Raw genomic sequence first — 12,763 nt, 5'->3', positions numbered from 1 at the left:
GGCCAAACGATAGCTCTGTACGTGTGCCAGGCCCAGTGATTTGCAATGGCCCGAACGGATGAGGCAGCTGCCTTCTTTGCTGCGGTCTACAGCGCGGTGCAGGAGATTCCACCCGGAAAGGTGACCAGCTACGGGCACATCGCCAAGCTGGTCGGAACACGTGCGTGACCTTACCTCCCGACTCGCTGGAGAGGCTGCTCGTACGCAACGAGATTACTACTACTGACGCACACCTAGCCCAGCGTCCTCGCCAGGTAGGCGTTTGCCTTAAACATCTCTCGCATGATCAAGGCGCCCGATTCAACAACAGTACTGTTCCCTGGCAAAGAGTCATCAACGCCAAGGGCATGATTTCTCCGAGGTACTGTGCATAATTTCAAGTGCTCGTGTGTGGTTGTGCTGTTATACTGATACATGACAGATCCCAACCTTCAGGGGCTCGGAACCAGGCAACTGTACTTCAGGCGGAGGGCGTCACCGTGTCTACGGGATCGCTGGGGGAGCTGACAGTTGATTTTGCCGAATTTGGCTGGTTTCCACGCTCATTGCCATCCGAGGAGGAAGAATATGATTCAGAAGACGAAATTAAGAACGAAGATACAGAGTAATCAGGATATCATCAAACTGGACCTATGTTGAAGGGGTACTCGACGTGAACGACTGCATGCTACATTGTTACGTAGTTTGTGCAGGGAAGTCTTAGGAAAATTCGATCAAGGAAGTCCTTAAAACACATCATAGACTAAGGTTTTGCTGGTGGAAAGGATTATGCACATTTTCTAATTGTTTTATAAGCTTCAGTTTGATCGAGTATTTATTTGTCTGCATAGAAGTGCTTTATTGAGTACTTGATGATGTTCAACGTCTTACAGCGCTGATAAGTCGAGATACGTCGGAACAGGGTCTAGTAGTCTTTTCCACAAGGTTAGCTAGAATTCAACAAGTGGACTCAAACAGTAGATGGGTAGTTGATTGTGTCAGATAGCGGTTGGACATAAGTGTTTCCACATTAAGTTTCAGAACAGGTCTGTGAACAAATGTGCTTTCATCATGTAAAGGAGTTTGGGGTACGGGATTAGGATAAAGACATACCATTTAGTGATCAAGATTGCGTGCGAGCTGCTAAGCGTCTCAATACAACCGGATGACTTGAGACAAGTCATCACTCTGCCTCATCAGCTTTGCGCTTCTTTGCTGGCGTAAAGAACGAGGTCATTTTACGTTGCCGCGTATCGAATCGGGCGCTCCCAATGCCTCCTCTGGTCTTCTTCAGACCCACGAGGTGGTCCACGTTGTTAACAAGCTGCACCATCATTGACAATCGTAGACGATTCAAAGGCTCGCGTCTGCGCTGGCCATCTAATGCCGAAGTGGAGGCATCAGCTGCACAGGTAGGCTTGATCTTCGCTTGAAGGACTCCTGTGTTGCTCCACGAAGCCAGGGGCTGTTCATGCGGGCCTTGTGACGGTGCAGAGTTGACATCGGGAAAGTGTGTCGTCAATGCCTTCAAGAGGGAACCGAGGATGAGCCCATGCGCCACAATGACAACAGACACTTTCTCAGGTGCGTGCTTTTCAAGAATAGCCCGTAGGTGTGTATCAATGAAGCGGTTCACTCGAACCGTCATCTGCTCGCGAGTTTCCTCGTCTTGCTCCAAATCTCCGGCGGTGCGCCTACTCGACAGTGCGCCGTACTTGATGCCTTCGCCTGACCCAAAATTCTTTTCCCGGAGCTCAGTGAGCTGTACAGGCTCAAGCCGAGAGGAACTGCCATCAGGACGTGGGGTATTGGCACCTTGGGCGTCAGCAATAGCTTCAGCTGTCAGATACGCCCGCCGGAGATTCGAAGTGAAGAGGGAAACGACGGGGCCGGTGACATCTCGACGCGAGGCAAGGTGGGCACCCAAACGCTTGGCCTGGAGGACGCCATGGTTTGTGAGGGGAGAATCGCGCACACCTGCGCTTCAAGTGTGTTGGGAGCCGGTCAGTGAGGAGCAGGCAGAGCGAAGGTGCTTACTAGACACCGGCCACATTGTCAACGGACTCGCCGTGACGGATAAGGAAAAGAAGCATGGCTGCGGTTCATGTTGCTTGCCGAATCAACAAACGCGAATGGCCAACATGATCCTCTGAGGAGGAAGAATGTTGCTGTTGGAAGAAGTCGAGAAAAACAAATGGGTGATTTTATCTTGGAAAATTTCGGTGCACTGGAGTGGAGTTGGCGTTGAGGAGCGCGTGGCGGTCGAACAGTTCTTCCGTGCACCGCGCGCTGATTCTTCCAAAAGCCACTTTCGTGATAAGGGTCACGATAGCACGCCTTTGCCCCACGACGGCTGCAGTTGCGGTACGCAAGGAACAAATAGCTGGGTGATGCACGAATTCTGCACATGCAACAAAACCCCTCCAAACGGCAGGAGCTTATCTTCCGTCTCAAAGGGAGATGAACGCAATTGCGATGAGCGCGCTGAGTACTTACTGGAGAGTTTGCAGGAGAACAGTGATGACATGGAATGGGTGATCAGCAGTTGTGCGACTCGGGCAGCAGCCCGACAACAGAACAGTCAGACCTGAACGCGCGATGGAGTCCTGCGAATTACAGTGCTGAACTGTTTTAGCGCACGGCTGTCCAGGAGGCTCTGTGCCCTAGTGGGGACAGTGCCCCGTTCGACCCACTGAAGCCCGCGAAGATCTGGGGAAGCGGGGGCTCTGGGGCTTAGCGCCAGGCCCCTAGGCGTCGTGGCGACTCGGGCGCACGTGAGGATCTTGACTCCTGAGATGTTGCGTATAGAGTTGCAGGATAGGGAGCGTTCCTTGGAGATTTTGCCTGGCTGGAATTTTCAGCTGCATGTCGCAGACCCTGGAGGAGATATTAGTGAGTGACAGCGGCTCTCTACAGTCGCTGTAACCTCGAACCCAATCGTATGATCCAGTGACCTGGTGCAGCTCCGGGCGTTTGAGTTCAGGGCCGACGTCAGTGCAGCCAACGCGCCGAGTCAGAGCCAGGCGCCGGTGAAACCAGCTCGTCGACGACACGCAGGCGACGGCGAAATTACCACCGCATGTGAGCGCGGCTGGGCTGTAGATCTAGCTTTAGACGGATGGCCACTGCAGTCAAGCGCAGGTAGCATAAGCCATAACCCTGGTCTTGGAATCGTATGATTGGCTCGTGGTGCGATGCTGGAACAACATGGCCTGCCACCATTGGTTTACCCCGCTCCCGTTCCCAACTCTCCCCCGGACGAGATGGCGTGGATGGTCAGGGTCAGGGTGATGGATTGTGAAAGGGGTGCGAGAGGAGGGTCATTGGGGCATCGCCCCCTTATTAAAGGCATCGCTGTCCTCCAATCTGCTCCTTCATTCTGTTGTTACACCAGATTCATCCCGTCCCTCCATCTCCAAACACAGCATCCGCCATCAAATTATTCACCATCACACCTTTGACGAAGCGTCACTCATCCCAGACGTTTCGTTATATTTGAGGCGTACGATCATAAGAGCCTCCTACAAACTCTCCACTCTATCATTCTTCTCGAGCAGCCTTTCTGCTCGACATCATAAGCAGCAAGGTCGTTGTCAGCACCCAGACACAGCCATCCACTCCCACATCACCACCACCACTACTTCTACCAATCCATCAATATGCCCGTCAGAATCCCCAAGGCTGGTGCCATCGAGGGTGTTGCCTTTGCAACAGCTGGCGTTGTCGGCTTTGCCCCCTTCTACTTCATGCTTCCCAGCGCCAACCAGCGTCTTGCGTCCCAAACACTGAAGTGGGCTCCGAGGTGGGAGCGCAACATCTCCTACTTCGCACCTCCCGCGGAACGCGTCGCCCAACGGGTCGAGCCCCGAGTCCACAACACCGTCGTCAGGGTCGACAACAGGCTGCCCCTGGAGAAGATGGCCAAGGGCGTTGACAGACGCATCAAGAACGGCGTGGATCGGTTCCAGCCCAAGCACTAAAGGCTTCTGTTTTGTACCATACACTTGAAAGACATCTGACCTCGGGTCTCGGGGCGGGACTTTTCTGTCTCCCTTGAATTGGTATCGTCGATAGATTTGGTACTTGAGCGGTAGAATGCTCTTGGCCTACTGGTCTCGCATGTCACCAAACAGCACTCATAGCAATGAATGAAATGATGTAAAATTCAACTTTTCCTTGATGACCCTCTTCTGTTGTGTATGCTACCGTGATGCTACCCCGAGGTTCACTACTTGTGACCAACCCCTCACCACTCCCTGGGTACTGTGGCCGGTAGCACCCCCTGCCACTGTGGTTTAGCGAAGATACAACCTACTTAACTTCTCCAACCAGCGTCGGGCAGAGAGGAGGTGCAGTTCCGTTCTACTGGTTAAGCCACGTCATCCCCAGCATGCATTATCATCTCGTCCAAAACATTCAACGTGTCTGGCTCACGCTAATGGTCCTCCTACACCGTTTAATAATCCTCTGGATCAGCCTGCTACGGTTATCAAAATCTATATTGCCAACTGGATTTGGAGTCTCTCGTTTCAAACTTTGTATAAATTCCATGGGATCACTTTTCGCAAATGTGCTCCACTGCCATTGAAGTAAAGCATTGAAGTAAACACCCACGAGCTCGCCCGGGAGATGCTGCATATTCAACCCGCCTTTTCTCTTTCTTCTGGACTCAACGTCCGTGATTAAAATCAATCCAATAATAACTCAAATAGTTTACGTATATAGACCTCTAGTTATCCAGACTATGGCAATGAGTGTCCATTCGGTGGGTTAATGAAGCCGGACTTGTCTCTGATTTCTGAGACGGACTGGAGAGTATCCCATTACCAAATGTTGTTTGTGCATATCATGAGCTAGTAAAGTCGATGAAACCGAGAATATACAGCCTGTCCGCTGTCCGAATGTTTTTATTTCCCTTAAGGACAGATCCGAATCAGATCCGGACAGAGAGGAATCAGAAACGCGATACCCACTTTGCACATAAGAATGACATGCAGTTTAAAGAATTGCGCAGCAGACATGCGCTCACCTGCAGCAGATATGGTTGTCTTCGATGGGTAGTACGTAAATCACAGATACACTCTTTGCAGGACTTATCTGTGAAACATGCTCAGTTTCATTCATAGCGGCTGATGGCCGCTTAAGAGAAAGCAAGGAGTCGCTTCAAATAACTAGTTCTCTGGAGTATACTGAGTTGGGGCTCGAAGGCTTTCAGCCTGAATCTGGGCAAGTATCTCATCAGTATGATAGTAGTACGGTTAAAGAGTGCTTCTTAACAACCCTTTGCGGGAATATAGGGCTTTCAACTTAGACTCACAGCCGGGTGACTCCGGTTGCTAACTTTGGACTGGTGCTGTCTCGTAATCCTTCCTCTGAAGTGACTCTAGGAACATTCAGGGGTTTCTTCCGCATCTTATCGGAGCCCCTAGGGCTCTATTATATCTATAAGTCATCAGCAGGACATGCACCTAGATTCTCATGTCAACGCATCAGCAATTGCTCACGAAATTCACTGGCCCCAAGGCGAATTCACTTGGACATGTACTCAATCATCAAATCCGAGTGGTCTCATATTTGCCTCTTTTCTAAACGCACTCGTGTACCTCCAGACTCCAACCAAAATGCTTGGTATATATGCTAGAAGCACGACACAAAAAAACTCCTGAGAACTCCTCATTCATACCTCTATCGTTTCCCCAACGTGACAAGTGTGTGTGTGTGAGTGAGAGAGAAATGCCAGTCTATGCCGCCACTGTATACGCAGCCATCTCGGGATACGACGTTGTCGCGGTCCCGGTGCATCCGGCGCAGGTACGGTTGACCGTACACTGGCCATGCTGTTCGCAATGCCACTCGCTGCTTGGAGCGCACGCCTTGCACTCCCTGCAGTGTTCCCAGTTGTCCATCGGCACCCACTGGCCTTTGCAGAAGCTGTACCAGTAGCCGTGAAAGTCATTGGGGTTGCAATTGCCCAGGGCCCCGCGCAGCAGCTCAAATTCTAGGCGCTCTCGGTCCTCTTTGAGCTTTTTCGACTTGGAGTTCTTCGCCTTGAGCCACCTGTCCTCCCAGTCTTTCAAGGCCGGGGTGTGTCCTCGAATCGACGCCCACGATGAGTCATCATACAGCAGCATGTCCACCATCAGGTCGACATCGAGCTCTTCGATGTTCGGCTGGTTCGAGAGCCAAGTCGCGAAGCAGGCGTTCGCGTCGCAGGGTTTCGGAAACCTTGCTGAGGGCCCGAAAAATGCTGTCAGGTCCTGGAACGGGTTGCCACAGGCAGTGCCGCAGGAGCACATTTTCCCGCACTTCCGGCCATATTTACTGCAAGCGCACGATGTACAAGCCTTCTTCTTGCCTCGGCCCTTCTTGCAGGCACATTTCGAGTCTGGGGGTTTGGCAGGCTCGCTGTGTGACGTTTTCTTGTATTTCGGGGCCGGGTTGAGAGTCAGGGCAGGACCTGGAGTGGGGAGCGCTGGGAGCTCGGCCTACAAGAAGATGATATGTTAGAACTCGCAACACGCAATGAGGATACAGACATGATGCATACACTCAATTCGGCCTCGTCCGCGGTTTCGCCCTGGGCATCTTCGTCACTCTCGCTTTCCTCCTCAGACGAGCTCTCCGGGCTCTGTAATGCCGCGGGCAAGTTGTCGTTTGGCTGCTCGATGGACGGGTGGCTGTACTGAGCACTCACAGTCGGGTCCACATACGACATGTTCTGTACGTGGTTGGCCGAGCTGTGTACCACAGGTTGGGACCCATAGGCATCCTCGTACTGCTGCTGGAGGTTCTGCTGCGGCATGGGGGTCGTGGAGTGTGCTTGCAAGTCGGTATAGGAGGCACCGGTGCTGCTTCCGGGGATCGGGGAGGGCGAGTAGGTTTCGGGACCTGCCGAGGTGGACTGGCGTGCGGTCACGGGCGAGTAAGGCCCGTTCTGGGCGGCGGCGACCAGGCCGGGGCTGTAGTAGCCGCCATGGGAGGGATTGTAGTTGGTCGGGGGAGGCTGGCCGTATGCTATGGTGTAGCTGTTGCCGTGTGGCAGCGGGTCGTAGGCGTCCGGGTAGGCGGCGGCGGGGTAGCCATTGTGCTGGGCCGGGGCGACGTAGGAGGCGTAGTCGACGTCCTGGCGGGTGGAGGGGATGGTGGCGAAGCTGGCATTGTAGACGGTCGGGGTGTACAAGCCCACGCCGGGGCCGGGGCCGGGAACGGGCAGGTGGTCGTGGTCGTGGGCGTTGCCGTGGTCGTGGGCGTTGCCGTGGCCGTGGCCGTGGCCGGCGGTCAGATGGTGCGGTCGTGTCCTGAGGGCGGGCGCCGTCTGCGGGGTGAAGTCGACGTTGGACGTGTTGCTGCGCATGCGCTTGGCCGACTGAGGGTGTTGCGACATTGCAATTGGCCTGGGGAGGCTATTGCTGCTGCTCATGGGCGGGCCATCGGGGGCATCTGGCCTGCTGTCGTGCTCGCGAGTGGAATTGGTCCCGGGCGTACGCTGCGCCGACTCCTCACGATATGGGAGCCTCCGGATGGATTCGAGCAACCAGATCACAATTTTGGCTGATCGGCGGGCCACTACGCCGCCAGGGATGCAATGGCCGAATGAATCTGGGTGGCGCTCTGTGTGCCCCCGCTATGGTGTTCCGCGACCCCTGTCGCCGATCGAGGGGTATGTATGTATGCCGCATCAATGCACAGCAGCGCCAGGCCCATGCCAGCCTTGCCTTGTCTCGCCTTGCCTTGATGCACAGAGGTGACCACGCTGCCAAGGAGGCGGGCGTTGTGAGAGGATCCGGATGCCCCGTCTCTTCTGTCCTACCGTGGTATCGCGGCAACTCAGCGTGTCTTCGCGTTCGTGGCCCTGGGCCTGTTTACGGCCTGACGTCTGGCCCAAAGAACGCAAACCCAAGCCAACCCCAGCGACTGGCTAACCACGGATACTGACGGCCGGGTTAGCTCCCGAAAACGGAAACTCCACACTTCGAGCCACAACGAGGGGCAAGGGGCACAAAGTCGGGAGTGACTCTCTCATATTCGGGCTTGATGATCATTCTATACAGGTTAGTCGGTTGCTCAGCTTCAGCATGCATTATACTGGTGACCATGGATTGGTGAGGCACCCGCAGCTCCAGCCCCACCAACTAGCTACATGCTCTATATCCCCTTGACAGATACAACATCACCAGACACCACTCTAAGCTCAGTGCAGAGTCTCTAAAGGCGCAGTGCGGCGAGTCCAAACCAATGGATTGAACACAGAAAGGAGATTTCTTGGATGCCACACTGTTACCCAACGTCGTACCCTACGTGAAGCTCAACTCGGGCGATTGGGAGGGGCAGAGTGCCCCGCGTTCGAAGATGGCAGATCCCTACCTCCTACTTAGCGCCGAACTACCTGACATTCTGGTGTTCCTGATTGCTAGGCCTTGTCTCGGAAAGTATTAGGCTTCTTGTTGGCTGGTCTAATTACTTTCTGCCAATGAGTCAAATAGGCACGGGAGCAAGTATTTCGGTAGGCCACTGGACGATGAGGAAAGGCTAGGGAATGCCAATTTTCGCCCTTGTGCCGGTCGGCGACGGACATGTGTGCTTTGGCAGACAGCCCTTCCAGGGCTCGCATACGACTTTGTAATAGAAAATATAAAAGATAAGAATTATCAGCATCCGATAGCCCTGGAGCTGACCAAAAGCTCCGTCGGCCAGTCTGCATGATATTTGCCCCGCTCTGTGTACCAGCTTCGGGTGTTTCTTTTTTACTCAAAAGTTTCCATGCGTGCAATCCTTACTGCACGTTTCGGCTTTGAGGTCTGTTACCCGGGTCCTGTACTACTTTAAGACCAAAGTCGCGGGGTATAATTGGCCAAGCTACTATATAACTTGAGAGAAGGTAGAAAGCCCTTCCTTTCGTCGCAGGAGGCCAGGTGATCGGGTTGTAGCCTTTCGTCTCCAAATTGGATACACTGTTTACAACCTACTTCGCATCGCTAGCAACGACGTATACGTCGGATGCAACGACTCCACAAAATCGGCTTGAATACCTGGAAGTAAACTAACCTGGTCCCGACTATGAGAGAAAACTGCCGAATCCACAAGAGTTCCATGAAAGGAAGAAAGCTTGGGGCTATCTAAATAGTCTGTCTTGAAATTTGTTGGGCCAATCAACGAGTGTAAGATATATTAAGGCTAATTCCTACTGGTCCGGGAGTATAAAACAGCCTTGGGGATGGAATGCAAAAAGGTTCTGGCCAATCACAGTCTACGACAAGCAAACACAACTGAAAGCTACCATGCACCCCACCTTCGGCGTGGCCGAAAATAGAGTATCCCGCCAGAACTAGGCCTGTTGCATGTTACCCATGTTGCCCATGTTGATACCCGGCAGCTCCTTGATCCCTGTTGAATTTGTTAGACTGAGCCCCATATTGAAATCATAGCAGGCAAAACTCACATCCGTCGTGGTCCTCCTGAACGACGCGGTTCACAGAGCACTTCTTGCCGGCATCGATGGCCTGGGTCTTGAGGGTTCCGCACTTTGCACCCATGCAGTTCGAGGTGTCCATGGCCTTCTGGAGGGAGTCACCCTTCCAGCCGAAGACGTAGTCGGCGTGTTGGCCGTAGCCAGTGTTGTCACCGTAGCTGAAGTAGAAGGGCTGCGAGCCATCCGCCGGCCACTCAGCCTTGTTGTTGAACGCAGTCGTGTCCCAGACAACCTCGTACATGAGCTGAGGGATGCGCACGGGGTGCGTCGATGGGCAGCTGCCACCGAGACTGAGGAACGTTGCTGGCCCTGTGGTCGGATAGGCAATGTGGTCCTGGTGGTTAGGACTGTCGAGGTTCTTGCCATCCCAGCAGCTGCATTTGATGTCAGTTCTGATTTTCTTTTTCCTGTGCATTATGGCCGAGGAACTCACGTTGGGAACAGAATGTTGGAGCGAATTCCGCCCTTGCAAGGGCCAGTCGGTAGAGCTTCAGTGTCAATCCTAGTTTCGTGTGTCAGCACCACCGACTGCAGAACCTTTTAGAAAAAGGCACTAACTTCGCGTCCTGGCATGGAGCAGAAACGTCACCGCCAAAGTTGGGGCCGGTGTAGCATCGGAAGCAGTTTTGTCGCTTCAACGTAGAGTCCTTTCTCGATCGCGAAGTAGGGTCACCGACCAACATGCGGAATCCCTGTGCCTGCCGTCAGAATTGTTCACATCACACTAGGTGACAGCGGCTCTTACTGGCTTGAATGCGGTAATCTTGCCTGGTTGGGCCGAGACGTAGTAGACAAGGATACCGCCTCCGATCTTTGTGCTGTAGTCATCGTTGAATTGCCGTCTGGGGAGTGGGTCAGTATTTTCCGTTTGCGTGATTATGATTCAAAACTGAGAATGATGTTAACATACGCTGCACCCAGTTGTGGAACACGCTTGTAAGTGCCATTGCGGGCCTTGAAGTATAGGTTCGCCGTCCAGTAGTTGGAGAAATCCTCTGAGAATGCACAAGTAGTGCAACTTGCGGTGTTCGAAACATCGCCTGTCGTCATAGAGGCGTTGAAACCGTTACCGCCGACAATCTGGTGCACATGAGGTGAAGGAATGGAACCAGGGTTCACGAGAGGATCCAGTCGGTCAATGACGACTTGGGCGCATCCAAATCGCAACATGGTGACACCACCCTGTCGTTGCTCGAGCTCTCCCGAAGGCAGTGCTTGGACGACCGCCGCAAGGGCGAGGAGTGAAGCCCAGAGCATTTTGTTGGTTGTTGGTGCAGGAATCCGGGAAAGTTCTGGGATTGTCCTAAGCTCCAATGAATGAGTGTCGTGGAAATGAAACTGTAGCTAGAAAGAGTACGTCGCACCTGGGGCGTGGTAGCTACATGGTATATAAAAGCACAACGATTTGTAATGGGTGGGAGCACTTAGGTAGTTCTCCTTGTCCAACTGCCGTATTCTCATGGTGAGTTGAACTGCCGGAATTTGCCAGTCAATGATAGGGCCGTTTGTGATTTTATCCATATTGGAAAAGACCCCATGAACAAATCCTAACGTCTGCTGGTGTTCCACAGAATGCCAGGCTTACAGATTTTGACTGCAACGGTACAAGACTTTATGAGGCTGGACCAAGGGATCAACACAGCGTTTTCAGATGGCAAACTCTTGTTAAGCGCTCTCCCCAACGATTTTGGCGACGTGGAAATGAACGAAGCCAATGGACACTTCACCAGCTTGCAGATCTTATCCTTGTCCGTATACGATTATAGCAGAAGGGAATATCAAACTGTTCGGTTGGCTTGCCGAACTCCAACGATAGGTTCCCGTATCAACGTAAGATAGTGGCAACGAGAAAGGGCCGAGATTGTTCTAGAAAATGTGTCCACCAGTAGCTGCAGACATCGTGACGCCGTCAGAAACCAAGAAATCAGGACAAGAATCCCACTCTACCTTGATCTCCGTGACCCCATGGGGAACCCCACAAATTCCTGCGTTGCGGTCAAGTTCCCTTTTTTGGACGGATTTGTCATATTTGCCTGAAGACCATTCGTCACGTGATCAATAATACAAAGACTATATGGAGTATTGTTGAGGCAGCCTGCACTTCAAGACGGACCGCATGACTCAGAAAGACATGGAAGAGTCAAAATTCTTCACAACCGGGTTCTACCCAAGGTTGGGCTGTGGTATGACGCCATCCAGGGGAAATCCAATGCTTATTGTTTTGCAGTATGATTGCCAGTCTACATTGCTGGCAAGACGGTCTGTCTGATGACAGCCTCTTCGCCGAAGACCGAAATATGACAACCTTGAAACAGACATGACCTATCAATCAACACCATGGAACATCATGATGAATAGTAGTCCAATGGCCAAAGCATCATCATCAATACGATAAGCTTATCCGGCAAAACTGCTTGACGTGATCTCTTGTTTTCCTAGCTGCTCACTGATAGGGAGGAAATCTGCGCTTCTTCATCCACTTATACTGTAGAGGCAACTTAGGGACCGTGAGCGATTTAATCCAATATCGGTTTCATTTCCCTCCGACGTCTGACCTTACTTACCATCCGGTCATAATAATATTCCCCTATCACGGTCCCTTATCTAGCGTCTCAGAGTGAATCACACAATGCCATTCATGTCATAGCAGAGCGTCCCTCATTTCAGGACAAACTGTTGGCATCAGCGGTGGCGAAAGTCGCGATAACGCGAGTGACAACATCGCCATGGCCGGAGTCTATGATTAGCATTGAAAGAGGGGAACATTAGCGTATGACAAATATACAACTTTTATATCGTTGACTTGACTTCTCCAAGATAAGGGCCTTCATATCTCCTGCAAATAACGGACTGTTCTAGGCCATCTTTGCGTTCGCAGAAATACAGTACGAGTGCTGAGTTCTTGGCGGTGAGAATTTAGACGTCGGCAGAACAAGCGAGAGAAATTTCTTCTCACAAAATCGAAACCACCCAGATGTAACTGTCTCATGTAACTGTCTCATGAAACTGACCGTGAACCTAGACTAGCCAAGCCAGCAGCTGTAAGGTAGGTCCTCGTCTGCATTGATTAGCTTCGACACCTGTTTCTCGCAACTTTGGGCATTTCACTCCACACTGAATCTTTTGCCTCGTTAAGTGTCACGGCCTTGGTCATAACGATCACCTATTATTCGTGGCTTGACTGTGAAATTGGCAACGTGGCACTGCCTAGCCTTCGAAATCCTACATTCTTTGGACAGATTTCAGTGTCACAGATCGAAATATCCCCCGAGAGCTGCAAACCATCGATGCTCTACCACAATTCGCACCGAAAAA

General features: G+C 52.3%; 5 protein-coding genes across 5 annotated transcripts; 2 read left to right on the top strand and 3 right to left on the bottom strand.

Annotated features, from left to right (window-relative positions):
- Positions 1-45: 45 nt before the first annotated feature.
- Positions 46-608, top strand: JN550_005996 (uncharacterized protein; the record flags this gene model as incomplete). Its single annotated transcript, XM_049317686.1, has 3 exons — positions 46-160; positions 238-361; positions 422-608. The coding sequence occupies 3 exons, from the start codon at positions 46-48 to the stop codon at positions 606-608; spliced, it is 426 nt and encodes a 141-aa protein (XP_049171882.1).
- A 554-nt stretch (positions 609-1,162) lies between these two features.
- Positions 1,163-2,072, bottom strand: JN550_005995 (uncharacterized protein; the record flags this gene model as incomplete). Its single annotated transcript, XM_049317685.1, has 2 exons — positions 1,163-1,961; positions 2,017-2,072. The coding sequence occupies 2 exons, from the start codon at positions 2,070-2,072 to the stop codon at positions 1,163-1,165; spliced, it is 855 nt and encodes a 284-aa protein (XP_049171881.1).
- Positions 2,073-3,638: 1,566 nt separating this feature from the next.
- JN550_005994 (uncharacterized protein) lies at positions 3,639-3,959 on the top strand (the record flags this gene model as incomplete). The annotated part of the gene is made up of 1 exon (XM_049317684.1): positions 3,639-3,959. The coding sequence occupies one exon, from the start codon at positions 3,639-3,641 to the stop codon at positions 3,957-3,959; it is 321 nt and encodes a 106-aa protein (XP_049171880.1).
- A 1,761-nt stretch (positions 3,960-5,720) lies between these two features.
- Positions 5,721-7,363, bottom strand: JN550_005993 (uncharacterized protein; the record flags this gene model as incomplete). Its single annotated transcript, XM_049317683.1, has 2 exons — positions 5,721-6,464; positions 6,527-7,363. 2 exons carry the CDS (start codon positions 7,361-7,363, stop codon positions 5,721-5,723), a joined length of 1,581 nt encoding a protein of 526 aa, XP_049171879.1.
- A 1,941-nt stretch (positions 7,364-9,304) lies between these two features.
- On the bottom strand, positions 9,305-10,705 carry JN550_005992 (uncharacterized protein; the record flags this gene model as incomplete). The annotated part of the gene is made up of 6 exons (XM_049317682.1): positions 9,305-9,363; positions 9,419-9,822; positions 9,882-9,950; positions 10,007-10,140; positions 10,194-10,290; positions 10,359-10,705. The coding sequence occupies 6 exons, from the start codon at positions 10,703-10,705 to the stop codon at positions 9,305-9,307; spliced, it is 1,110 nt and encodes a 369-aa protein (XP_049171878.1).
- Positions 10,706-12,763: the final 2,058 nt, after the last annotated feature.

This window comes from Neoarthrinium moseri, assembly GCF_022829205.1.
Source record: "Neoarthrinium moseri strain CBS 164.80 chromosome Unknown scaffold20_Wmoseri_CBS_16480, whole genome shotgun sequence".
In the NCBI taxonomy this organism is placed as follows: domain Eukaryota; kingdom Fungi; phylum Ascomycota; class Sordariomycetes; order Amphisphaeriales; family Apiosporaceae; genus Neoarthrinium; species Neoarthrinium moseri.
The sequence above is the reverse complement of the archived record's forward strand: the minus strand, read 5'-3'. Positions and strand labels throughout refer to the sequence as shown.